The 24,057-nt window shown below is 38.5% G+C and overlaps 1 protein-coding gene across 1 annotated transcript in view; it reads left to right on the forward strand.

Moving 5' to 3' along the window:
* Positions 1-23,527, forward strand: part of PPP1R21 (protein phosphatase 1 regulatory subunit 21) — a 65,093-nt gene extending 41,566 nt beyond the window's left edge. The window contains exons 15-22 of the mRNA XM_072768286.1: positions 1,730-1,882; positions 5,642-5,734; positions 8,824-9,066; positions 15,391-15,423; positions 16,598-16,714; positions 19,314-19,412; positions 20,443-20,571; positions 22,862-23,527. Coding sequence (XP_072624387.1) covers positions 1,730-1,882; positions 5,642-5,734; positions 8,824-9,066; positions 15,391-15,423; positions 16,598-16,714; positions 19,314-19,412; positions 20,443-20,571; positions 22,862-22,891 — 897 coding nt within the window. The 3' untranslated portion in view covers positions 22,892-23,527. The remainder of the gene's footprint in view (positions 1-1,729; positions 1,883-5,641; positions 5,735-8,823; positions 9,067-15,390; positions 15,424-16,597; positions 16,715-19,313; positions 19,413-20,442; positions 20,572-22,861) is intronic.
* Positions 23,528-24,057: the final 530 nt, after the last annotated feature.

Consider the following 24,057-nt stretch of genomic DNA (forward strand, 5'->3'; position numbering starts at 1 on the left):
TCTTAAGTGCTTTTAAGGTGATTTCAACATGTGTCTTTTCATTGAGCCATTAATACTAGATATGATCATTTGGATCATTAAGCACTTAATTATTATAAACTGACCAAAATGCATTTTCTCTAAAAATTCTATCTTGGATATTCTGGTTTCAGCACTTGTCCCGTTCTCAGTATGTGTTCATGTGCCTTTAGTGATTCAGATTTCTCTGAGAATAGCCCTTATGTGTGTAACCTGAAGGACTGTATTCAGAGCTATCTTCATTTATTTCAGCAGATGCAACCTAATTTCTCAAGGAAATTTCTCTATCCGTATTTATATACCATTATTTTTCTGACAGGTTGTCTATAATAGAAGCACTTTTTTTTTTTTTCGGGTAATTAAGTTAATCAGAAGTGATCACAGATCATATAATATATTCAGTGTCATCTTTCCCAGACTCAGACTGGTCTTTGTGACATGTTGCTAGAGTTTGGGGCCATCATTAAAGGTCCTGTCAGTTCACAGATCTGTGCCTACAGGGTTCCTCCGCCAGAAGAGCATCCCTGCTGCTCCCTCTTGAACGCTTACATCTATAGGCTGCTGAAGCTTTCTGAAGATAATTCTAACTTAGATTCCATTAAGAAAAATTCTAGATAAAGGGAACATTGACATTTTAAAGGAATCTCTGCATTTTTCACCTTTTATGAAAACTCTGAAATATTAAATACCTAGATCCTCACAGCTAATTTTAGAATTGTTTTACCTGAAACCTTAAAATGTCTCAAGGATAGGTCTATGATCTTCATTCTGAATTTTTATAAGTGGTTTTTAACTGAAATAAGTATCTGAACTAACATTAGTCGGTAGCAGTTTAATTCTTAGCTAATATGATTTGATTAAGCAAAATTTTATAGTGTATGATTTTTAAAAGCCCAGTAAGAAAATGTCATATATGCACATTGAAGAACATTTAGGAAGTGTACAAATATTAAAAGGAGGAAAAGGGATAAACCTCACCGTATACTGTTGTGACCTAAAATGCAAACCCTCGGTATGTGATTCTCTATGTCATTAGAAGGAATATAAGGCTTAGAATCCTTTATTTTTTCGAATACTACCTCATGTAGAATTTCATTTGACGTAGTAGAATAATTGATGAAGAAATTTAAACTTTCAGACCATTAGCGATTTGTTGCTTCCTTTTTGAACAATTTCTGCCAAGGTGTAGGATATTTTGATCTCCATGTTCTCATTTATCAAAATAGGATATTCTTCAATGTATCTAATAACACTTTAGTTTTTCTGGCTACTAACCTTCCTGGACATTACTTAAGATGCCATGTCATGTCTCATGTTGGAATTTGAAGCATTCAAAGTTAAAATACGAATAGAATGTATAAATCCAAACATGGATATTTTGAGAGTAGTGGCAGAAATCACTGAGGCAGATAGCTCATGAACATCATCTACAGAATAAACCAGAATTAGTCTTGGTTTTCAGGAAGAATAGAAATTTGTCTAGATTAAGACCTGTCAGAAGTCTGGACTCAACCTTTATACTGGTATTGTCTTTTTATTACAAATCATCGCCCTAGGTATTCTCCTTAAATAAGTAAGTATGGGCTTTAGGGCAGGTGTTGAAATTTCATTTCCATTCTCAGCAACTTTAACTGCTCCAAAAACTATTAGATATATATGTTAGATATATTACTGGAAAACAAAATCTATCTTCTTGTCACACTTGGTTTAGATCGCATCTTTCTTCAGTAACAATGTGGACTACTTCATTGCTTCTCTGAGCTACGGGCCTAAGACAGCGAGTGGCTTCATTAGTCCTCTTTCAGCTGAATGCATGCTGCAGTACAAGAAAAAAGCTGCTGCCTACATGAAGGCTCTGAGAAAGGTTTGTGCGCTGCCGTTGAATTCATATCAGAGGAAAAATCAGGAATCATTCCAGAGAATTGCAAGAGTCTTTCCAAGTTCATATTGTTTAGATTTTACACAACTGGGGGCACAGCTGGTCGGTGGGTACTGGGGGAGGTCTTTGGGAAGGAGGAGGTGACAGAGACCTACATCTTAATGAATGTGTGATCTATGCATAGGCCATGTTGAACTCATGTCCCCAAGTTCCCGGTAGGAGTGTCTAGAATGAGGCAGCCAGGCAGCCAGTAAGTATCAAACTTCAGAAATCTCAAACTTGTAGAAACAAAAAAATAGAAATATATTTATAATTTTTTCCTAAATATCAGAATACAAGGTCATTGCAAAAAGAAGTCAGAAGATACAGCAGTATGTGAAGACGAAAATTATAGTTGCACCAGATCCCCACCATCCAGAGGTAGCTACTTTATTAGAGTATATCTATATCCAAAAACCTTTTGGTGCATGTTTGCACACACAAGGAAATACACACATGTATTTGCCATGAAAAGCGGTGTATCTGAATATGTATACTATTTCAGAATCTGGTTTTTTCCTCTTAGTGAATCATGGATATAAAAATTGTGATTTTTATGTATCAAATAATATAGGTCTATAAATAATTGTTACAGTATTTCATTCTGTAAATTGTGTGATAATTTAATTAACCAATCCATTGCTTGTGGATATTTAGGTTGTTTTCTGTTTTTCACTATTATATGCAGCACTACAGAAGATATTCTTGCACATGCAACTTTTTGTGCCTTTGTTATTACCTTTTTCCCTAATTTTTTAAAACAGTTAGTTATATATAATGCATAAACCCCTTCTTACATTACATTAGAGCATTACAACTAAAATTCAGTCCCTAATTCCACTTTCTCTTCAGAGGTGACTATAGTACTCAATTTGGCATATAATCCTCCAAACTCTTGGAGCATTTATCTAAACTTCCAGACAATATACAATAAATAGAGTTTTCTTTCTTTCTTTTTTTAACCTAAAATCTACGTTTCATTGTGCAACTTGATTTTTTTCATTTAAAACGTTTTAGGGATGCTTGGCTGGCTCAGTGAGAACATTTAACTCTTGATCTCAGGGTCCTGAGTTTGAGCCCTACTTTGTGTGTAGAGAGAACTAAAAAAAAAAAAACAACTTAAAAAAACTTAAAATGTTTTAGATGTATAGAATTGCAGAATCACTATGTTGTACACCTGAAACTAAAGTAACATTGTCAAATATATTTTTTTAAAAAAAGAAAAAATGTTTTAGAGATCTGTGTCATTAACCTATGGTGGCTATTCTATAATATGGATGTTCTGTGGCTCATTTAGGTATTCCCTATTGGTGGGCATTTAGTTCATTGCAGTTTTTTACTATTATGATAATACTGCAGTGAATAACTTTATAAATACCTCAGGCACTTGTATGGAATATTGAGCAGTAGAATATTATGGATTGTGTGGTTTGCACATTTAAAACTTTCATGTTTATTGTAAATTGTCCTTAAGAGTAGCTGTACAGTTTTATACTCTTAACAATGTATAGGGCTACCCATATCCCTATATTTGTCTAATTAATTATGTCTTTAAGATTAATTTCCCAAAATGGAATTGCTTCAAAGTCTGTAAATCTTCCAAATTTTGGCACATTTTTCCCAGACTACACTTCAGAAGGTTACCTATTTGTAGTTTATCAGCAGTAGAAGTATACATTTAACCCATGAACTTAATAATTATCTATCTCAGAGACAAGAGGTTTTTTATTGTTATTTTAATTTGCATTTCTTTGCTTATTGAAGTGGAATGTCCTTTTGTAAAGTTATTGTTTATATTCATTCTGTCAGTTCTCTGTTCATTGTTAACCTATTTTTAGAAAAATGTTCCTAATTAGGGTTGAAAGAGCTCCCTAGTATACTAAGAATTTTATTTAATTTTTAATTTTTTATAGTAAAAGATGTCAGTACTGTGTCTGTGTACTATGTACTATGTCAAGTATTTCCCCTAGTTTGCTGTAGTATTTTTTCAAAATATTAAGTTTTAATTCTTATATCATTACAGTCTTTTTCTTTATGGTGGTGATTCTCAGCCAGGGATACTTTTCAAGACTCTAGAAATGTTCACCTACATTTTCTTTTTTTTTTTTTTAAGATTTTATTTATTTATTCTTGAGAGAGAGAGAGAGAGAGGCAGAGACACAGGCAGAGGGAGAAGCAGGCTCCATGGAGGGAGCCCCATGTGGGACTCGATCCCAGACCCCCGGGTCATGCCCCGGGCCAAAGGCAGCGCCAAACCACTGAGCCACCCGCGCTGCCCTCACCTACATTTTCTTCCATTATTTTCATGGTCTAAATTTTTAAGTTCAAGTCTTTAATCCATCTTAGATTCATTCTGATATGGGTGTGAAAAGGGGATCTAAGTAGATATTTTTCTAAATTATTAACTGGTTGTCCTTACAGTGTTTATCCAGTCTGTTCTTTCTCCACTGATTAAAAAAATGCACCATTTATCACGTAACATCTTTTTGTCTGTGCTTTTGTGTGTTTCTAGATTTTCTGTCCTCCTCTTTTATCTATTTTTGTTTGTTTTGGAAAGTTTTATTGGGGATTTAATTGGCATACAAAAACTGCATATATGTGTATTTTTAAAGATTTTATTTATTTATTCATGAGAGACACACAGAGAGAGGCAGAGACATAGAGAGAGAAGCAGGCTCCCTGTGGGGAGCCTGATACGGGACTCCATCCCAGGACCCCGGGATCATACCCTGAGCCGAAGGCAGACACTCATCTCTGAGTCACCCAGGTGCCCCAAAATTGCATATATTTGAAGCTTACAATTTGATAGGTTTTGACATTGTCTACACCTTTGAAATCATGGACAAGACAATGCCTCATAGTAATCTTTACTCCTGCTTCTCTGCCCCATCTCTTGGTAATCTGCTTTTTTATTTTTTAAATTGAGATATAAGTGACATACAGTATCATATAGTTTAAGGTGTACCACATAATGACTCAACATTTATATATATCACAAAGTGATCACTAAGATAAGTCTAGCAACCATTTGTTACCATACAAAGTTACTCGGGATCCCTGGGTGGCGCAGCGGTTTAGCGCCTGCCTTTGGCCCAGGGCGCGATCCTGGAGACCCGGGATTGAATCCCACGTCGGGCTCCCGTTGCATGGAGCCTGCTTCTCCCTCTGCCTATGTTTCTGCCTCTCTCTCTCTCTCTCTCTCTCTCTCTCTGACTATCATAAATAAATAAAAATAAAAAAATTAAAAAAAAAAGTTACTACTTATATCCTTTATGCTGTACATTTGTATCCCATGTCTTATTTATTTTATAACAGGAAGTTTGTACCTTTTAATCCCCTTTCCCTGTTTTGCCCATGTTCCCACTCCCCTCCCACCTGACAACCATCTGATTGTTCTCTGTATCTGAGTCTGTTTCTATTTTTTTTTTAAATTTGTTTTGTGTTTTAGATTTCACGTAGAAGTGAAATCATCTGGTATTCGGTTCAAGTGCGTATGGTTTTAGTTAGTGTAGATTATAAGTGGAATGACAAGTCCCTCTTTATTATTTTTCTTTAAAAAAAGTTCCTTGTCACATTAGTAAAGGAAGCAGTATATGTTGGCGTGTATCTGAGTTTATGATTGAACCCCATTTAGCATTCTTATTCATGTAGATAAGATCAGGGAATGCTATGCTCTCTTTAACTCTTATGATGCTTTTTCCATAGCCGCTCTTGGAGTCTGTGCCTTACGAAGAAGCACTGGCAAACCGCCGGGTCCTTCTTAGCTCTACTGAAAGTCGAGAAGGCCTTGCACAACAGGTATGGCACCTGATAAATCATGCCACTTGTTAATTGAGCATAGATGTTAAATCCCCTGGAGAAGCCTTTTAACACAGATAGAACCATTTAAAAGGCAATATAAGTAAACATGTAAAATTAATTGTTTAACACGTAGTGAAAAGCACCATGAGCATAATTCATTCAAGAACATTTGTTGATACTCTAAATAAGTCATTTTGATTCAGTTGGTATTGTAATTGCCACCAAAGTGATATTAACACACCTGAGATGCAGTAGTTCTTTTTTTTTTTTTGCTACGCATTAGATTTAAATGGAAATAAGGCAAAAAAAAAAATAGGAGTTAGAGACTCAATGAGTTATCTTAATTTTTTAAATGAGCAATAATGAAAAATTTCCAATATTCACTTAGTTGGTCAATTGAATTTGGGGGCTAGGTGGAGGTGAGGGGGATTAACTTTTCCAGAAGTTGGTGCACTCTGGACCTGGTTTAGCTTTTATCAGAGACTTACTTCAACAGCAGGCTTGCTCTTAAGTTTTTGAAGTATTTATCTTCAAAGAGAGTGCAAATAAGTTCACCCAAGACTTTTATTTTGTCTGTGCTGGCCTATATCACTTATCTTTTCAACATTAATATGCTATGAAGTTGGAACTAAAAATTTAATTCAGAGAGTAATTCCTGAGAAACAAAAATCCTGCGATAAACGATAAAATGTAGAATACTTTAAAAATTGATTTTCAATCTTCTTATTTTATGTAAGGAAAGTAAGACTCAAAGAAAGTAAGCAGCTTTTACCCAGAGTAGCTGGGAAGTGGGAGAACTGTGGCTGCAGAGCTGTTGCTTTTCCCACTCTGCCATTGACCAGCTGCAGGCTAGTCTGAGAAGCACTCTGGGTGTTACTTCCTGCCTCTCTGAAGTGAGAATAATATCTGCCTTTCAGGGTCGTGTAGGGATTAATTGAGCCAATGGGAGGCAGTGTGATACAGTGAAAAGAATCAGAGTTGTGAGCCAGACAGATGGGGTCCCAAATCCTTGCTCTGCCATTTGCTAGCTTAGCAGGTGGTTCAGCTGCTGGGGGCTTTAGTTCTGCTCTTTGAGAAATGAGAATTGAAGGATTGTGAGGCTTCAGTGGGATAATGGCAGGAAAGTACCATGAACAGCATCTGCTGCATAGTAATTGCTCAACCATGATAGTTGGTAGAGCATTGGAATTTACTATAAGATTACTTTAATTTTCATGTAATTTCAAGCTTTTATTTGTCCTGAGAATTAGTTTTTTAAACTTCTTACTGAAGGGAATGTAACGTACTTAAGAAAAGTGTACAAATAATTAATGTATGGTTGACTCTTGAACAACATGAGGGTTAGGGGCATTGACCACCCCCCCTAACTTTTGACTCCTCCAAAACTTAACTACTAATAGCCTTCTGTTGACTGGAAGCTTTACTAATAACATAAACAGCTGATTAACACATATTTTGTATATTATGTGTATTATATACTGCATTCTTACAATTAAGTAAGCTAGAGAAAAGATGTTACTAAGAAAATCGTCAGAAAGAGAAAATACATTTGTAGTAGTGTACTGTGTTTATTGAAAAAAAGCCTTGTGTAAGTGGATCCATGTAGTTCAGACCTGGGTTGTTCAAGGGTCAACTGTATATCCCAATGAATTTTCACAAATAAACATACTGATGTAATGAGCACCTAGATAAAATTTTTAAAAAAGAACATTTCTTTTTGTAAGGTATACCTTTAAAAAAATTACTGGAAGCCTTCCTCATGCCTTTTTCCAGGTATTACTCTCCTTGCCCCCAAAGAGAGCTATCATCCTGTGTTCTAATATAGTAGATTAGTGAAAAGTTCAGTAAACAGAATTTTCATTAAATGAGGTTATAATAATATATAACCTGGTTATATATTATTATATATAATAATATATATATTCAGGTCTGGTTTCTTTCGTTTAACATATTTGTGATATTCATCTGTTATATGTGAATGTAGTCTGTCCATTTTCATTGTTGTTTAGTATTCTACTGTGTGAATATGCATTATTCTCTTTTACTGACTGTATTTGAGTGGTTTCAGGTGTTTGGCTATCATAATGCTACTGTGAGTGTCCTTACCCATGTCTTCTGGTAAACGTGCATCCTCTGTTGAGTGTACACCAGGAAGCAGAATTGCTGGGTCATAGGATATGATGTTGTCAGCTTTAAAAATCTAGCCTAATAGTTTTTCGAAGTGTTTGTCCCAAATTCCAGTCCTCCTAGCACTATATGGTAGTTCCAGTTGCTCCACAAGCATGCTCACCTTTGTATTTTCTGCCTTTTTAATTTTAGTCATGTGGGTGGTTTTAAATTGCCTTTTCTTGATAGTGACCTTGAATACCTTCTTTTTTATGTTTTTAGTCTTGTTCGGTGTCCTTGTGTTTTCCCCCCCTCTATTTTTTTCTTTCTTTCTTTCTTTTTCTTTCTTTCTTTCTTTCTTTCTTTCTTTCTTTCTTTCTTTCTTTCTTTCTTTCTTTCTTTCTTTTTCATTCATTCATTCATTCATTCATTCATTCATTCATTCATTTATGATAGTCACACAGAGAGAGAGAGAGAGAGAGGCAGAGACACAGGCAGAGGGAGAAGCAGGCTCCATGCACCGGGAGCCCGACGTGGGATTCGATCCCGGGTCTCCAGGATCGCGCCCTAGGCCAAAGGCAGGCGTAAACCGCTGTGCCACCCAGGGATCCCCTCCCCCCTCTATTTTTCTTTTGGGCTGTCTTTTTCTTACTAATTTGTAGGAGTTTTTGATATATTTGAGATATGAGTCCTCTGTTGGATACATGCTTTGCAGATGCCTTCCATTTTGTGGCTTTCCTTTCCACTCTCTTGATATCTTTGGATGAATAGAGATTTTTAATTTTATTCTTCACTTCCTCAGTTTCCAGTTGTGCCTCTTGTGTTTTGTTCAGTATTTCCTTTGCCCTGTTTAACAATCAGGCTTTTTGTTTTCACCTCTGGGAAGTAGTTGGGGTTGATGTTCTGTGAAGCCTTTCTTGAGCCACTAGGTTTTTTTCTGCATCATCATCTAAAGTGTAGAACTCTTGTTGCTTTTCAAGGTTCAGCAGAGTTTGGAAAAGATCTCTAAACTGGAGCAAGAGAAAGAACATTGGATGTTGGAAGCACAGTTAGCCAAAATCAAGCTAGAGAAAGAAAACCAGCGATTCGCAGATAAGCTGAGGAGTACGAGCAGTGGGCAGGGTCTCGGGCTGGCCCAGGAAAATCCCACTGGGGCGAATGTGACGGGCCAGGAAGAAACCTCGGCTAGGGCTGCACTGGAGCCTGCTCATAGCACCAGTCTGGTAAGTGTTTTCTTCTTCTTTTTTTAAAATGCTAATTGGTAAGGACTTAACCTAGTGTTTGGTGTTACCATCTAAGTTACATGTCAGTGGGGGTCCCTGGGTGGCTCAATCAGTTAAGCATCCAACTTTTGATTTCTGCTCAGGTCATGATCTCAGGGATATGAGATCAAGCCCCAGGCGGGTTCTGTGCTGAACATGGAGCCTGCTTACAATTCTCTCTCTCTCCCTTTGCCCTTCACCATCCAACCCTTAAATAAATAAACAAGTAAGTGTCAGAATAAAACAGGTATAATCCACATGTTCTAGAAAAAGCAAGTGGTAAGTAGGATGCCTCCTTCAAAGAGCTATTCCATTATATTTCCTTTGATTTTGCATGAGACTTTCCCATGGTGAGGACTGTATCCCTGGAAAAGATCTAGGAAGTTAAAATGAAGATGATCCTGTTTTTCCATAGAAACATTTGTAATATGGGATTATATTTCTGACCAAGGGCTTGAATGTCTGCCTTTTCATAGAATGGCCACAAATACCATTTTAAACCAGTTAAAGGGCAGCCCCGGTGGCGCAGCGGTTTAGCGCCTCCTACAGCCCGGGGCGTGATCCTGGAGACCCTGGATCGAGTCCCACGTCAGGCTCTCTGCATGGAGCCTGCTTCTCCCTCTGCCTGTGTCTCTGCCTCTCTCTCTCTGCATCTCTATGAATAAATAAATAAAATCTTTAAAAAAAAACAGTTAAATATGGTTCCTAGACAGTATAAAGCTTTACAACATATATATAATACAGAAACCTATCAGTTTAGTTACATTCCATAAGATAGTCATGTTGGTAGGTTATCTTAGAACCTTCTGTTTCTTGCCTTATATCTAACTGCAGCGATTTTTTAAAGAAGATTTTTATTTATTTATTGGAGAGAGTGTATGTGTGAGAGAGCACACAAGCAGGGGGAACAACAGAGAGAGAGGGAGTAGCAGGCTCCCCACAGAGCAGGGAGCCCAATGTGGGGCTCGATCCCAGGACCCTGGGATCATGACCCAAGCCGAAGGCAGATGCTTAACCAACTGAGCTACCCAGGTGCCCCTAACTGCAGTGATTTAGAAGGTGAAGAAACATCAATACTGGAGCTGTTAATTACTTCAAGTAACTTCAAAGTTACTTTAAGAAAAGTTTCCTGATTATAATATTCTACCCACAGTGAAAAAAATAAAAAAAAGGAAAAGAAAATCCAAGAAAGAAGAAATCAGAAGGAAAAAAAGCCCTTATAATCAGAAATATGCATTGTTAGGTACATTTTACAAGCCTTTCTTGAAGATCTTGAGGGGAGCCATGGTGCTTATTGAAAGCACCTTAGGACAGGTCCTAAGGCACTTGACTTTATCCTCCTCATAGCTTGTTGATACAGTGGAAGAGCAAGTCATGGTCCTTCTCATTCAGGGCATCCCTGATAGTGAAACATACAAACCAGCTTTTATTTTCGAGATGTATGTAGACCCTATTGCATCTTAACAGTGTCAGGAACTCAGTTTATTATTAGTTTTCCTAGATGTGATACTGGTATTATGATTATTTAGGAGAGTATCTTAATTTGGGGAGATAAATGTCAAAGTACTTAGGTATGGTATCATAGTATATGCAATTTACTTTCAGGTTGTTCAGAAAAAATATACATGTACAGATAAATAAACTGTTAATTATTAAGTGTAGATGGTGGATATACCATTTCCCCAGCTTTCTGTGTGTTTGAAACTTTTCTTAATAAAATATGGGGAGAAAAAAAGAGTTAAATTTTTAGAAAAGCAAAAAAAAAAAAAAGTAGAATTTCTCAGGGTTTTGACTTGTGTGGGCACCATGCTCACAGGATGATCCTATAGTGACCCCTTGATCACAGGTCTGAGTCCCAGTCCTGTATATTGCCTCTGGCTAGGGGAAGCTGACTAACTGCCTAGAGGCACATTCAACACACCTAGCAGAATTTTGACGTCTCTTCAGGTACCACTGGGGAAAGTACAAGCCCGCCACCACCCATCTTTGGATTTCCCTTCAGAGTCTGTTTCATTGATCAGGTCAGACTTTTCTCGCTCTGGTCTGGTCTGATTTCTTTCTCCCCTCTCTCTCTCTGCTTCCCTACATCTGTTACTTCCCTTGGCTTTCATTTGCGCTAGCAGTAGAGTCACTGGTGGCCAGGGAGTAACTGTTGAACCAGACTAGACCAGGAAGAGTGCTCCTACAACAGTAATGATTGTAGTGATCGTGAGCCAGCCTTGATGTTGAGGACTCGAGTATGTTAACTCAGGCAGTCTTCTAAGTTTGTAGGTACTGTCGTATTTCTATTTTGTAGATGAGACTGGGGTTCAGAGAGGTGAGATAACTCAGCTGAAGTCACATGCTTATTAGTAAGTGACAGAACTAGGCTGGAATCCAAGGTATACCCTCCTTAACCACCAAAGCCTCATGCTCTGATCAGTGTCAGAAAACAGATCAGCTGACATAAACTCATTTGTTTACTGCTTGCCTTTCTTGAAGTGCTGAGAGTTGGCAGCCTTGGTGTATTTGAGTCAGTAATGTCCATTGCTGAAAGTTCAGAACTGTCTTTGAACATCTTCAATGGCAAGCATGGTTCTTAGGTATGTCAGTGAGAGGGATTTCCAGGGACAGGGGAAACTGTTAGTGCTGAGCACTGTTGGGCCATGAGTGATGATGATGATATTTGTGTTTGGTCAGTTTGGAAGTTGCCGTTACTTTAAGCAGTGTGTCCAGTGTGTCCAGTTTGCATGTGTGTACATGGCCTTGATCTGTTTGCATCTTTTAAGGGCCTCTTTCCCTCCACCAACCATCTAAGGTGCTATCGAAGTGCTTTTCCTAGAGTATATAACTGATTATGAACTCCCTTGTTTCTAGTTATCTGTAGAATATAATCCATTCATTTGTTTGGCATTTAAGGTATGTGGATACCTTTTCTAGATTACCTTTCTAGTCCTGTCTTCCACATTTCCTTTTTTTTTTTTTTAATTTTTTTTTAATTAAAAACAACAACAACAAAAAAAAACAAACCTCACGCGCCCCGTCCCCACTCTTCCACATTTCCTTGTACAAAGCCACACTGAGCTCTTCCCTGGTAACATTCTTTGGATTTATCCTTCCCTGTCTTTGTTTAAGCTGTTTCTTTTCCTATCTGTTCATCCATAACCCCTATCACCTATATACTCATGTGCTTTTGCCTTCCAGCTCCTTTTTCCTTCTCCTTGACTTCGCTGAATTCAGAATTCTGCCTATGATTTCAGGTACAGTTGAGGTGCCACATTCTCTGTGAACCCCTGGGCATTGTCTCTCATGGTCAGGATTAGAGAACCAAGACATGATTGGCCTCCTCATTTTTCACAGTTGGTCTTTGTTGCTTTCAATCTAAAGAAGCACGAGCATGGGTTGACATATATGGCGTGCTGTGGGGTCACAGAGCAGGCTGCTGGAGGGCTCAGGGAGGATGACACAGGAGAGGTAAAATGAATGGGTTTCAAAAGTGAACAGGAGTCCAAGGCAGGAGAAGAGTATTTCAGGCCAGGAGAAGGATCTTAACTACGTTAACCCTCCTTCCCTCTTGTACATGGAGGATTCCTAGCAAAAACAACCTCAGAGAACATTGGGATAAAAAAGTGATGGTGGGGCAGCCCGGGTGGCTCAGCGATTTAGCGCCACCTTCCGACCAGGACGTGATCCTGGAGACCAAGGATCAAAGTCCCACGTCGGCTCCCTCTGTGGAGCCTGCTTCTCCCTCTGCCTGTGTCTCTGCCTCTCTCTCTCTCTCTCTGTGTCTCTCATGAATAAATAAATAAAATCTTTAAAAAAAAAGTGATGTTTTCTGCCTTTCTTGATGTTTCTCTTTTTTAGCCTTTTATCCCCTTTTCCCCACCCCTAGTGAACTTCACTGAACTAAGTATGCAGCTATGTGACCTTCCATTTCTCTCATCTTCCTTTGGGTATTGGGAGCAAATCCGTGCCTTTTTTTTTTTTTTTTTTTTTTTTTTTAAGATTTTATTTATTCATGAGAGACAGAGAGAGAGAGGCAGAGACATTGGTAGAGTGACAAGCAGGCTCCCTGCAGGAGCCCGATGCCAGACTCGACCCCAGGACTATGTGATCATGCGCTGAGCCGAAGGCAGACTCTCAACCACTGAGCCACCCAGGTGCCCCAAATCTGTGCCCATTTTAAAGTTAACTGACTGGCTAAGGAAGCTCATCCTACAATCCCCCAGAAGATTAGTTTGATTCAAGCACCTTGGGGCTGAAAAAGTTACATCAGATAGAAACTGATTATTTCTAACCCTATGGCACTTCAGTAATTGAATGCATAGTATTTGTCATTAAAGTACCTAATAGTGTAATTTGAGCTTTCAGCCACCTGCTGATTTATTGTAATAAAAGATGGCAGTAACCTCAAGAAAGAAAAAGCCACAGAATAATTCAAATTTCTGCTTCTTGCTAGAATTAAAAAGCATTCATAGAATTTTAAATATATGTTTTATGTATAAAGGGAGTACACGTACCTTGTAGATAATTAAAAACTACAGAAGGGTAAAGGAAGAGAAAAGTTGACATGCTCCTTGAATATCCAAGCAACTACCGTTAACATTTTTCCTGCAAAATTTCATGCGTGGTTGATACTGTGCTATATAAAATTTCAAATCTTTTAGAGTAATGTGGATACACAAACATTTATCTTATTATTAGAAATCTGAATAAACTTAGCTGTTGATTGCATAGTATTCTACATAAAATATGCCTTAGTTTACCTATAGGTGGACATTGGTTGTAATTTTTACTATATTAAATAGCATCTTTTATGCATAAGGCTTTTTCTGCATCTCAGATGATGACTTTGGGATGTATTTTCAGGGTTAGAACTTACTAGGTCAAAAGGCATATATGTTTTTGGGTTTCTTGGCCTTTTATTGCTAAGTTTTCTAAAAGGGCGTATCAGTTTACACTCCCATTAGCATCATATGAAGAAAATGTTGAAATTATGTACGTTAAGTTTTCCTTCCATTTATATAATACCATTCCTTTGTGGGTCTTGTGCTGTCACACATTCTTAAACCATAACCTGGGATGAGAGTAGATGCACACTCGGAATTTCTTTTGCCAAATGTAGTCATATTTGAATATATAAAATTAAATGATTGGTGTGTTACCATAAACAGTTTTTAACTAAAAGAGAAAGACTAATTGCTACTTCTGCTTCAGTGAATAGAAAATTATGGTTCTATTAAAAAAAAAAAGTCTTATAAACGATCCTTTTACAGTTAGGTGGGCATGACATTCATTAGCATTCACTCAGTTGATACACCGAGCACTGTTCAGAGTAATAACTCTTGAGATGATGTAGGATCCGTGAAAACTGTTTATTGGATGTCATCTGTGAGAGTATCAAAATCCACTGAAACTGAGTTTCTGAGTGTCCTGAAGTTATGGCGCCCAAGCACGTGCCTTTCCACTTTGGACAATAACCTGAAATCAGTATTCATGCCTATCTGGTTTTGAAATCTTACTCCACAAAAGCAAGCTTTAAAAAACTTGGCAGTACTTCAATGTGTCTGAAATTATATTTTCTTTTTCATTAATTTAAATCTGAAATTAATTCTTACTAAGGTCATAACATTATATCAAAAGTGTATTTCTTCTTTCTCCTTTCAGACTTTCAGCAGGGTGTTATTTGTGTTTTCTGTTTGTAATGTTCAGTTGTTATGGTCACCATAAAACTGTCTTTACCTCTCCTTGGCTACTGCTTTGGAAATAGGCATAGAAATGACAAGATGAGTCAAAGCTGTTCTCTCCCTCCCAGGCAATTAATTTGTTGAGTTTCAGTGAAAAGGACTACAGCATTTTGATAGAGGAAATAGTGATCATTATCCGTTACTGCCTCATGATGGAAATAGTGAATACAGTTAGCTGTCTGTAGGTACTGCTTCCTTGTAGTAAAAGATGATACAGAGGATCCCTGGGTGGCTCAGCGGTTTAGCGCCTGCCTTTGGCCCAGGGCGCAATCTTGGAGTCCCGGGATCGAGGTCCACGTCGGGCTCCCAGCATGGAGCCTGCTTCTCCCTCTGCCTGTGTCTCTGCTTCTCTCTCTCTCTCTCTCTCTCTCTCTCTCATGAATAAATAAATAAATAAAATATTTTTTAAAAAAAGATGATACAGGTGATCTAGAACTGCTCTTCCAGTGCACTTAAAAACGATGTGAACTGAAAAGAGAAAACATTACAAGGGTTGCAGCTGTTGTATTTGAAGTGAAAACAGTCTGTTCCAAAGATTTTTTTTCCTCTTCTGTTCTAGATTGGGATTTTAACCAGGACATCTGACAATGAGGTAATGTAATGTGTATTTGGCGTCACATTTGTTTGTAAATATTTGGCTGTGTGTTTGTTCACAAAGGCCTGCAAAAGTCAGCTTTGTCCAATTATTTTCTGACACTTCTTGCAAATGTGCAGCCAGTGTTTTTCTTCTCCATCCATGGATCCATGTTGCTTTTCTTTCTGGTTCTATTTTAACCGTCACCAACAAATTATAGCCTGTTTTTGTAATTGCCTTGTTGAACGGCTTGGCTTGGCTTGGCAGTTTGACAAGGTGTGGTGGGAGCTTGGCCATCAGCTTGCTGGCATTCCACATGAGGCTGGAGGCGTTAACCCTCCCAGTGGGCAGGCTGGGGAGCAGGACTTCTCGGGCCTTGACTGACATTGTGCTTGCTACTTCTTTCTGGCCCTCAAGTGTGTGAATCCTGAATATTTTGAAATATTATAAGATGTAACTTTATAAATAACTATAGAAGGAACACTGAAGGTACTCAACTTTCCACTCAGTGTGGCAAGCTGGTAAATATAGTTCAAGTAAGTTGGTAAATTCTCTTGATTTCCTTATTGGCCTTTTACTTGAGGTAATCTCAAACTTCTGTATCTATTTCTAAACTAAATTCAGTAGTGTACCATTGCTAGAGTGACTAGAAGAAACATTGGCTTGGGACAAGGGCCATAAACTGTTTATTATAGAAAGAGTTTAATTGGTTAGTGTGTTTAAGAGAATTAGAGCTGTCTTAAGATAATTTGGGAGGAAAAGAATGCTTGGATTTTAGGGGTTCCAGTAAATGCTCCCTTGCCCCCTGCTTTTTTCCACTTAGAGGAAGACTGGGGCATCAGATGGATGGAGATTTTGAAAGCCGGGTTTGTGGCTTATCAAAGCCAGATAGAGGGACATGGCCCCAGAGGTAGTGGGCCTCTCGGTGCTTCGCTGCTGCTCTCTTCTTTTGAAGTCACAACCTAATTCTGACATGGACAGGATGCTGAATAAGAGAAAGTTGGAATATACATTTACCTGGTTTGTTCCAAGTTTCTTTAAGGGGTTGGGAAACTGATTCCCCATCAGATTTTAAATGAAAATGTACAAAATGTCTTTTCTTCTTCTTCTTCTTCTAGGGTAATGGTCATCTATTCTAGAACTGCTTCATTTCACAGGCATTTATTTACTTAGTTATGTGTGCTCTGTTTAGGTTCCAGATGTGGAATCTCGTGAAGACTTAATTAAAAATCACTACATGGCAAGGATCATGGAATTGACATCTCAACTGCAGCTGGCTGACAGTAAGTCAGTGCACTTTTATGCAGAGGTGAGTGGAGAGTTAATTCTATTTGGTGGCTTTTCCCAATCCCGGCACGAATTAGGTCACTGTCCATGTCTCCTGCTGTTCTCTGGAAGGGAGATGTCTGTGTCTTTGTATCCATGTGAATTTGGTTGGAGTTCACATTGATTGGTCCATATTCAACCAAAAATCTTTATTTCCATAAATACAGGACTGATTTGTCATTTCCAAGTTACTGAAGGATAATTGAGAGACTTCTAGGTCTCCCTTCCTCTGGTCACATATGTTTGTAGTATTATTATTAGAGATTACTTGTTTTAGGGAATTAGAGGCAGGTAGACATTCACAAGTCAAGGAGTTTTCATGCAAAGAAATTAAAAAGCAAAATATGCCTGGTTCCTCTTCTTCTTTTTTTAATACTCTTTAATTTCTAAGTGACAAGTTGTAGAAATGAGTTCTTCTAAATGAGGAAATGAAAATTGTAACCTTTTTAAACCTTTGATATATAATCTTACTTTTTGTTACATTTTCTTCTTACCTAACCAAATAATTCATTTTCTTAGGAGAGTTAGAAAAACACTATGTAAGATACTCCATAAAATAATATACAGTTCATTAATTGCAAGGGAGAAAATGAAGGAAGAGAGTATAGAAATCAGAATAAGAGACAAATGATACAGAATGGCTGTCACTCAACATACAAAAATACCTGTAAGGTATCTGATTTAAAACTTTACGTTGGGGGATCCCTGGGTGGCTCAGTGGTTTGGTGCCTGCCTTTGGCCCAGGGCGTTGATCCTGGAGTCTCGGGATCAAGTCCCACATTTAGCTCCCTGCATAGAGCCTGCTTCTCCCCCTGTCTGTGTCTCTGCTTCTCTCTTTCTCTCTTTCTCTCTCTGTCTCTCATGAATAAATAAATAAAATCTTTAAAAATAAATAAATAAATAAATGAAATAAAACTTTATGTTAAAAGGTCAGTTATAGATGGCAGACGAGGAATTATAATGCTTTAAATTGTTAAAGAAATTGAGAAAGAAAAGACAACACCTTTTATTGGGATTGACTTTGTGATTTTTCTCCTGTACTGTGGACAGGGAATGGTTGATAGGAGGCCAGGTGCTGGAAGTGGGGAGGGGCTTTGCTTCTTTTTTTCTTGCTGAAATAAATAAATAATGTGTCTAGCTCCATGTTGTCCATAAGCCACCATTATGTACCTGTTTGTTGGATAACAGCTTGTTGGGCTGTAGAAAATGGGGAATGCAGCAAACTGGCTGACCTACAGTGGAGCTGCTAGGGATGCTGAACTTCTGAGCCATCGCTTTTGGGGTCCTGAGCTTCCTTCTGAGTTAGTGTCAGAGCCTTGATCGCCATCTTCATGAAGACCCATAGCTTGCAAAACTCTCTCTCTTTTCCAGGTTTGGTGCTGAGTACATAGTAGAAGTTTGGTTAATTTATGGTGGTTGATTTGACTGGCTGAACTTTCCTAAAATTCTCTTGTGAGGAATGAAATGAATAGCTGGGAAATATTTGAGGCTGTTTTACTTCCAAGAGATTTGGGTATCTTGGTAAATGTCTTCAGCACAATGTGCTACAAGAATTGTTACAGTGTCCTAGTTTTTCCTTGTTTATAAACAGGAAGTGGTGACCCCTCCAGACTTTACTGGAATGGTTAGTCTGGGTGGCTGATGTCGACACAGCATTGAGATGTGTCTCAACAGATTCTCCTGGTCAGTCTCATGGCCGGATCAGAAAATTTAGTGACCCTCTTAATGGCACACCATCTTTAAACAATAGCAAGAAACAGAATTTTCCTTTTTTTCTTCCTGATCAGCTCTGTCTCTTTGATAGAACCCCAAGGGAAGCCGCTGGGATCTTTGCATTCCTGCATTCACTTCATTTTCCCCATAGATCGAGTCTAATCTGTAGCCTGGGACTATAAAGCTTTTATTGTTCCTGTAATGTTGTCTCTAATAGAGGACTTAAAAGCACAAGAAAAGTGCCTTGGGATTCATATTGCATGGTTAGATGCCATTGATAACTTTTGAGATAACCACTTCTGTATTCATCCAGTGTGAATACAAATGAATCCTGGGTAAATGTAAAAAACTTCTTAAGGGGCACCTGGCTGGCTCAGTCAGTAGAATGTGTGACTCTTGATCTTAGGGTTGTGAGTTTGAGCCCCATGTTGGATGTAGAGTTTACTTAAAAATTAGATCTTTAGGGATGCCTGGGTGGCTCTCAGTGGTTGAGTGAGCATCTGCCTTTGGCTCAGGTAGTGATCCTGGGGTCTGGTATCGAGTCCCACATCAGGCTCCCCACAGAGAGCCTGCTTCTCCCTCTGTCTATGTCTCTGCCTCTCTGTGTGTCTCTCATGAATAAGTAAATAAAATCTTTAAAAAAAATTAAATCTTTAAAAAAAATTAAGTTTTTTTTATAACCTCTGGTCATGAGTGATTTGATGAAAAACCATGATGACCTTGGGTTGGTAGATTTTTTTTTTTTCCTTATTAAAGTGGTAAAGGGGAGACCACATCTCATGTGTACTTCAGTGTGTGGTATAGGCCTGAAGTGAATTTGGTTTGGGGAAATGACTCCTGAGATAATGGAATGTTTTCTGATTTAACAGTGCCGAGCACTCTCTAAGAGACTGGCCTTGGCTGAAAAGTCTAAAGAGGCACTGACAGAAGAGATGAAAGTAGCCGGTCAGAACATCAGTAGACTTCAGGTGAGTTCAGAAGTGGTACCTACATGGTGTTAATATGGTTTTCACTGGAAGTTCTTGGGCAGCAAAGTCAGCATTTCCTTTTTAAAGTAGTGGTGTTCGACCTCTAGACATACATATTTCTAACCACTTTATTTCTACCTCATTTTAAAGTAACATCTTACTTCTGTCAGGCAAAAAGTTGTATATTGCTTGTTTCTCTGACTTGATTTTATTTTAAATAGCTTTGTAGTCAGCACTTCTGTAATGATACTTATGTACCCACAGTCCTCCCTCCCCCTGTCCCCCCTGCTAATCCCTGTCATAGCAGGCTGGACACATGACTCTATTTCTTATTTTTACTGTTTCATAAAACTGACCTAAAGTGAAAGGTAGGGCTGCAAAATATTCCTCCTACTCACTGCTTTGTTTTAAAGCTTTGTCTCCAGAGAGCATCTATTAAATATAAATGTGATACAGGCAGAGAAAAAAACACATTAGCACAGTAACACCTGCTTCCTCCTAGTTTCAGATTAGTTTATCAGATTAGCTTGGAGCACAGGATTAGATTTTAAGGGGCTGGAGAGAGCAGAGAGATGGGAAGATAGACAAAGGTGCTTCTCCTCAGGGAGTCCTGGCCTGATTGCTGAGAGCCATGAGCCATCAGGTGCAGGGCTGGTGGGAACGTGCCGGAGACAGACTGGCCCACCCTACCAAAGGCTCTGAAAAACCTGAAGGAATTAGGAAAGATAATGGAGCCCTCTTGTTTTTCTGTGACAGTTTTATACCTGACATAGAAGGACAGTCTTTTTGGAAAGAAATTCAGAACATATTTTGAAGGCTGAATAGAAGAAAAACTCCCCCCTCCCCCCATATGTTTTAATTTTGTTCTCTTGTTAGGTCTGTGGCTTGTCCTTCATGTAAATTGATCAGATAGGCCATCTTGATGGGTTGCTTTTCTCAGATTCCTTCTGTAAATTAAAAAAACTCTGGAGTGGTGTGACTGTGGGGTTTTGATTTTTCTTTTTGCCCCCTCTGTTCTTTTGCCATTTAGGATGAGCTGACAACGACCAAGAGGAGTTATGAGGATCAATTAAGTATGATGAGTGACCACCTGTGCAGCATGAATGAGACATTATCTAAACAGAGAGAAGAGATTGACACACTGAAGATGTCCAGTAAGGTAGGAGAGGAGAGGAAAGGAGTCTGTCTGCAAAATAATATTTAATATGTAATATATTTAATATAAGGCATTTCATTGCTGTGCATTTCAGGGGCAAAGTTTAAGAAGTTTAAAGGGGTTTTAAATGCTTTTTCTTCATATCATTTGTCCTCTTATCCAAAAGTAAAATTGAGTTTCTTTGAGTTATAAGTTAAGGGGAGGTTTCACCTCTAGAAGGCCTAATACTATGTCCTTTTTTGGGGGCACTTTTGGCATTTCTGCTACTATTTTATCATTTAGGGGGACTTTTAGGGAGGCTATGATGGGGATTATTATTTTTTTTCTTTATATGAGTCTAAAATGGTGCTATTGAAGAGTAAATAACCTTCTTTAGCAGATTTATTTTCATACACATCCATATAACCTAGGAATGTCTTGTCCCTTTCCAGAAATTCTTTAGATTTCATTTCCCATGAAGCCGCTGCTTGTCAAGGCTGGGGTCAATAGATACTAGTAGTACCTGTATGTTGAAGTGCATATCTACATATCCTATATCTGTTGTAACATATATGCTTTTTTACCGTGAAAGTTAGGCTTCAGGAAGTCAGGAACTTGGTTTCATGCATCATCTCAGATGTTTAGCACATTTTGTAACTCAGACAGTATGTACTACTGCCAGCAGGGGTTTATTGTCTCTAACCTGTGCTCTTTGAAATCTACTGTTGCCTCTTATTGACCTAGTATCCACCTATTGAGGTCCTTCTATGTGCTGGCACTGCAGAAGAAATAGAGATGAACACACTATAGCTTTATTTTAGCATTAGCTAGGGTGGTGAGGGCAGTGTTCTGCTCAGTTGGTGTCTCCTTGGAGATACGTCACGTGAGTGTGTTGGAATCTGCATTATGTAATATTGTTTTGATATTGATTGGCCTCTGGCTACTTTGGAGAGAGCAAGAGAGTGTCTGATACTTTCCTGGGGCATCTTGTGGTTATTGTAGCCAGACAGTGTGGTTTTGATTATGATTCTCCAGTTACTTGTGCTTCAGGAACGAGCTTGGAGGTGTTGAGTCAGTCCTCTTGAATCTTGCCTCCTGCAACTCCCTTGGCCTCTTTCTTGATGTTCCAGCGGGACAACAGCTAGTTCATAGGTTATATTCCTAGTCCTTGTAGACAGCACGACATTACTGTGAATATTAGGAGAAATCCTGTTTTAGCACCTAACATTTGGAAAGAAGTATCGGGGGATATAGGGGTCTTTTCAGACTCCAGAATTGCAGGAGGCATTTGGTTCGGAATTGAGAAGGGTTAATGTTGAGTTTAGCAAGGTTCATTGTCCCAAAGGAAGCTATATTGTAGCTACTTTAGCAGTTAGGAAACTTTCAAGTCCTCTCAGAACTTTTTAATCTAATTCCTAAAATATCTATTATTAATAAAACACAGAGCTCATTTATTTTGTTAACCTTGATATGATCATTCTATGATCCCTGTATTTTGCGCTCTTCCCTACCCGGTTTGTTAGTAATATAGATTGCTAGAGCATCATCTTATGGCCAACTTGACATGATCTCCATTGGATGCCAAGTAAACATCTTGGAACCATTCATTGGCTATCATCTTGTTATTAATGCTTGTGTTCTGCAAGCATTAACCATACACATGACAGGAATGTATTTGTACCTAACAGCTAAGTAAGGAATTTAGTTACTATGTTTTTCTAAAAAGTGAACTTCTCCAGAAAGAAGTTACCTAAAACTGGAAAGTCCAGATCTCCATATGTGGGGGGATTGGAGATGAGTTATGACGTCTGCACCTAGCTCATTTCCAGCCAGTCTGAGCTTCCTTTTTCAGATCATTACCCCTGTGTTAGTTGGCACATATTCAAAATTAGTATCTATTAAGACCTTTAGAAGGTATCTATTAAGCAACAAAGAAACATGTTCAGGCTAAAAGTTTTTATTCAGTGTCTGAAATCAATAAACTCCCTGTCTTTGGAACAAAACGAATATTTGAGGCTTGAATAAATCCAGGATAGCTTTGTTTTCTTCCTTTGTTGCCGATCCTCAGCCCTGGGGTGTAGAGGGGGCGGTACGGGGGTGGGATAGGGTCCCAGGAAATAGAGAGTCCGGGAGTTAAAAGTAACTGCTTTTTGATTACTGAATGAAAGCAATGCAAGGTTATCAGCTGTTCTCCCTCTTGGAAGCTAAAGTTTTCCAAAGTGAAGTATGGCCTTCCAGACAGCTTGGCCTATAAACTAGGGAGTTATTTTTCTAGAAGTTTGTGTTCTTATTGTTGATATTTTTCTTTGCACAGGGAAATTCTAAAAAGAACAAGAGTCGATAGTTTACACATAGATGGTTGGCGACTTCTTTCCAAAGCTGCTACTGTTGCACGGAGCTACAGGACCCAGACCCCTTGTCCAGTGTCCAGTGCTGGCCGCCTTCAGGAAGCTGGGGTGTTGTTGGACCTAGTAAACTAGTCAGTGTTGTAAATGGCCTTGAAACATTTAAAATATATTTGTAACCAGTAAGGCAAATACAGAATTTAATGTTGACAGTAAAATGGAGAACAATACATGTACCATGGATATTGTAGGTTTCCTTAATGCTGTTTTTACTGTGCACTTTTTAAAATTAGGTTTTAATTTCAGTATGTAAGAACAACAAATATTTTGTATATTTTCAAACTCAATTATACGGTAATCGATTTGGTATCTATGGAATAGATCTATGTTTCTGGATAAAATGCTTAAATTGTCCAACTGTCATGACTTCTTGCTATAATTGAAAGCAGTCTCCAGATTCTTTTTGAAGACTTATTCATAGTCTGTCTCTCTCTCTCTCTCCAGAGGGGGTGGGTCTTGCAAACTTAACTTCAGATCTTGTGGGTTTATCATTGTCTTCAGCTCTTCAGTACCTTCTCTGTGTTGGAATAATAGCTTAAGGAAATTGATGTCAATAAATTCGTACTTACATCAAACTTTCAGGCTATGAAAATTTGATAAGGGAAACTGAAACCTATTAAACTATGTTTTACAAAATTTACAAAATCCCAGTTGGCTTAGATATAACCTTTCTAATTCCCTAGATTGTCACAATTGTCTGGTTAATCCTTTATTACAGCTTTTGAGTTTTGCCTCAACAGGCACCTGCGACCATACCTCAGGCTCCTGTTGGTTTAGTTCATCAACATTGTATCATTTCAGTGTAAACCTCAGGGCTGTTTCTCCAGCATTCCCTAAATATATCACTCTTCTCACCTGCTTGTACCAGCCCATTTCACCCCATGTGCAAGTCCCCAGATTTGCTCAGGTGTTCCTAAAACCCCACCTCCCCACCTGCTTTGAGCCTCCTCTCTATCTAGCCAGTTGCTAGTCCCCCTCCAAGGTGCTTTATTCTGGTTTCCTGAGAGCTCATCATCAGCTCCCTCTGTGCTCAGCACAAAGGCCAGTTCTATGGCCTCAGCCTGTATAGCCTCTGCTGTCTGCTATAGAGAGAGGCCTGGTCCTC

Source organism: Canis lupus, chromosome 11 (assembly GCF_048164855.1).
Source record: "Canis lupus baileyi chromosome 11, mCanLup2.hap1, whole genome shotgun sequence".
NCBI lineage: Eukaryota > Metazoa > Chordata > Mammalia > Carnivora > Canidae > Canis > Canis lupus.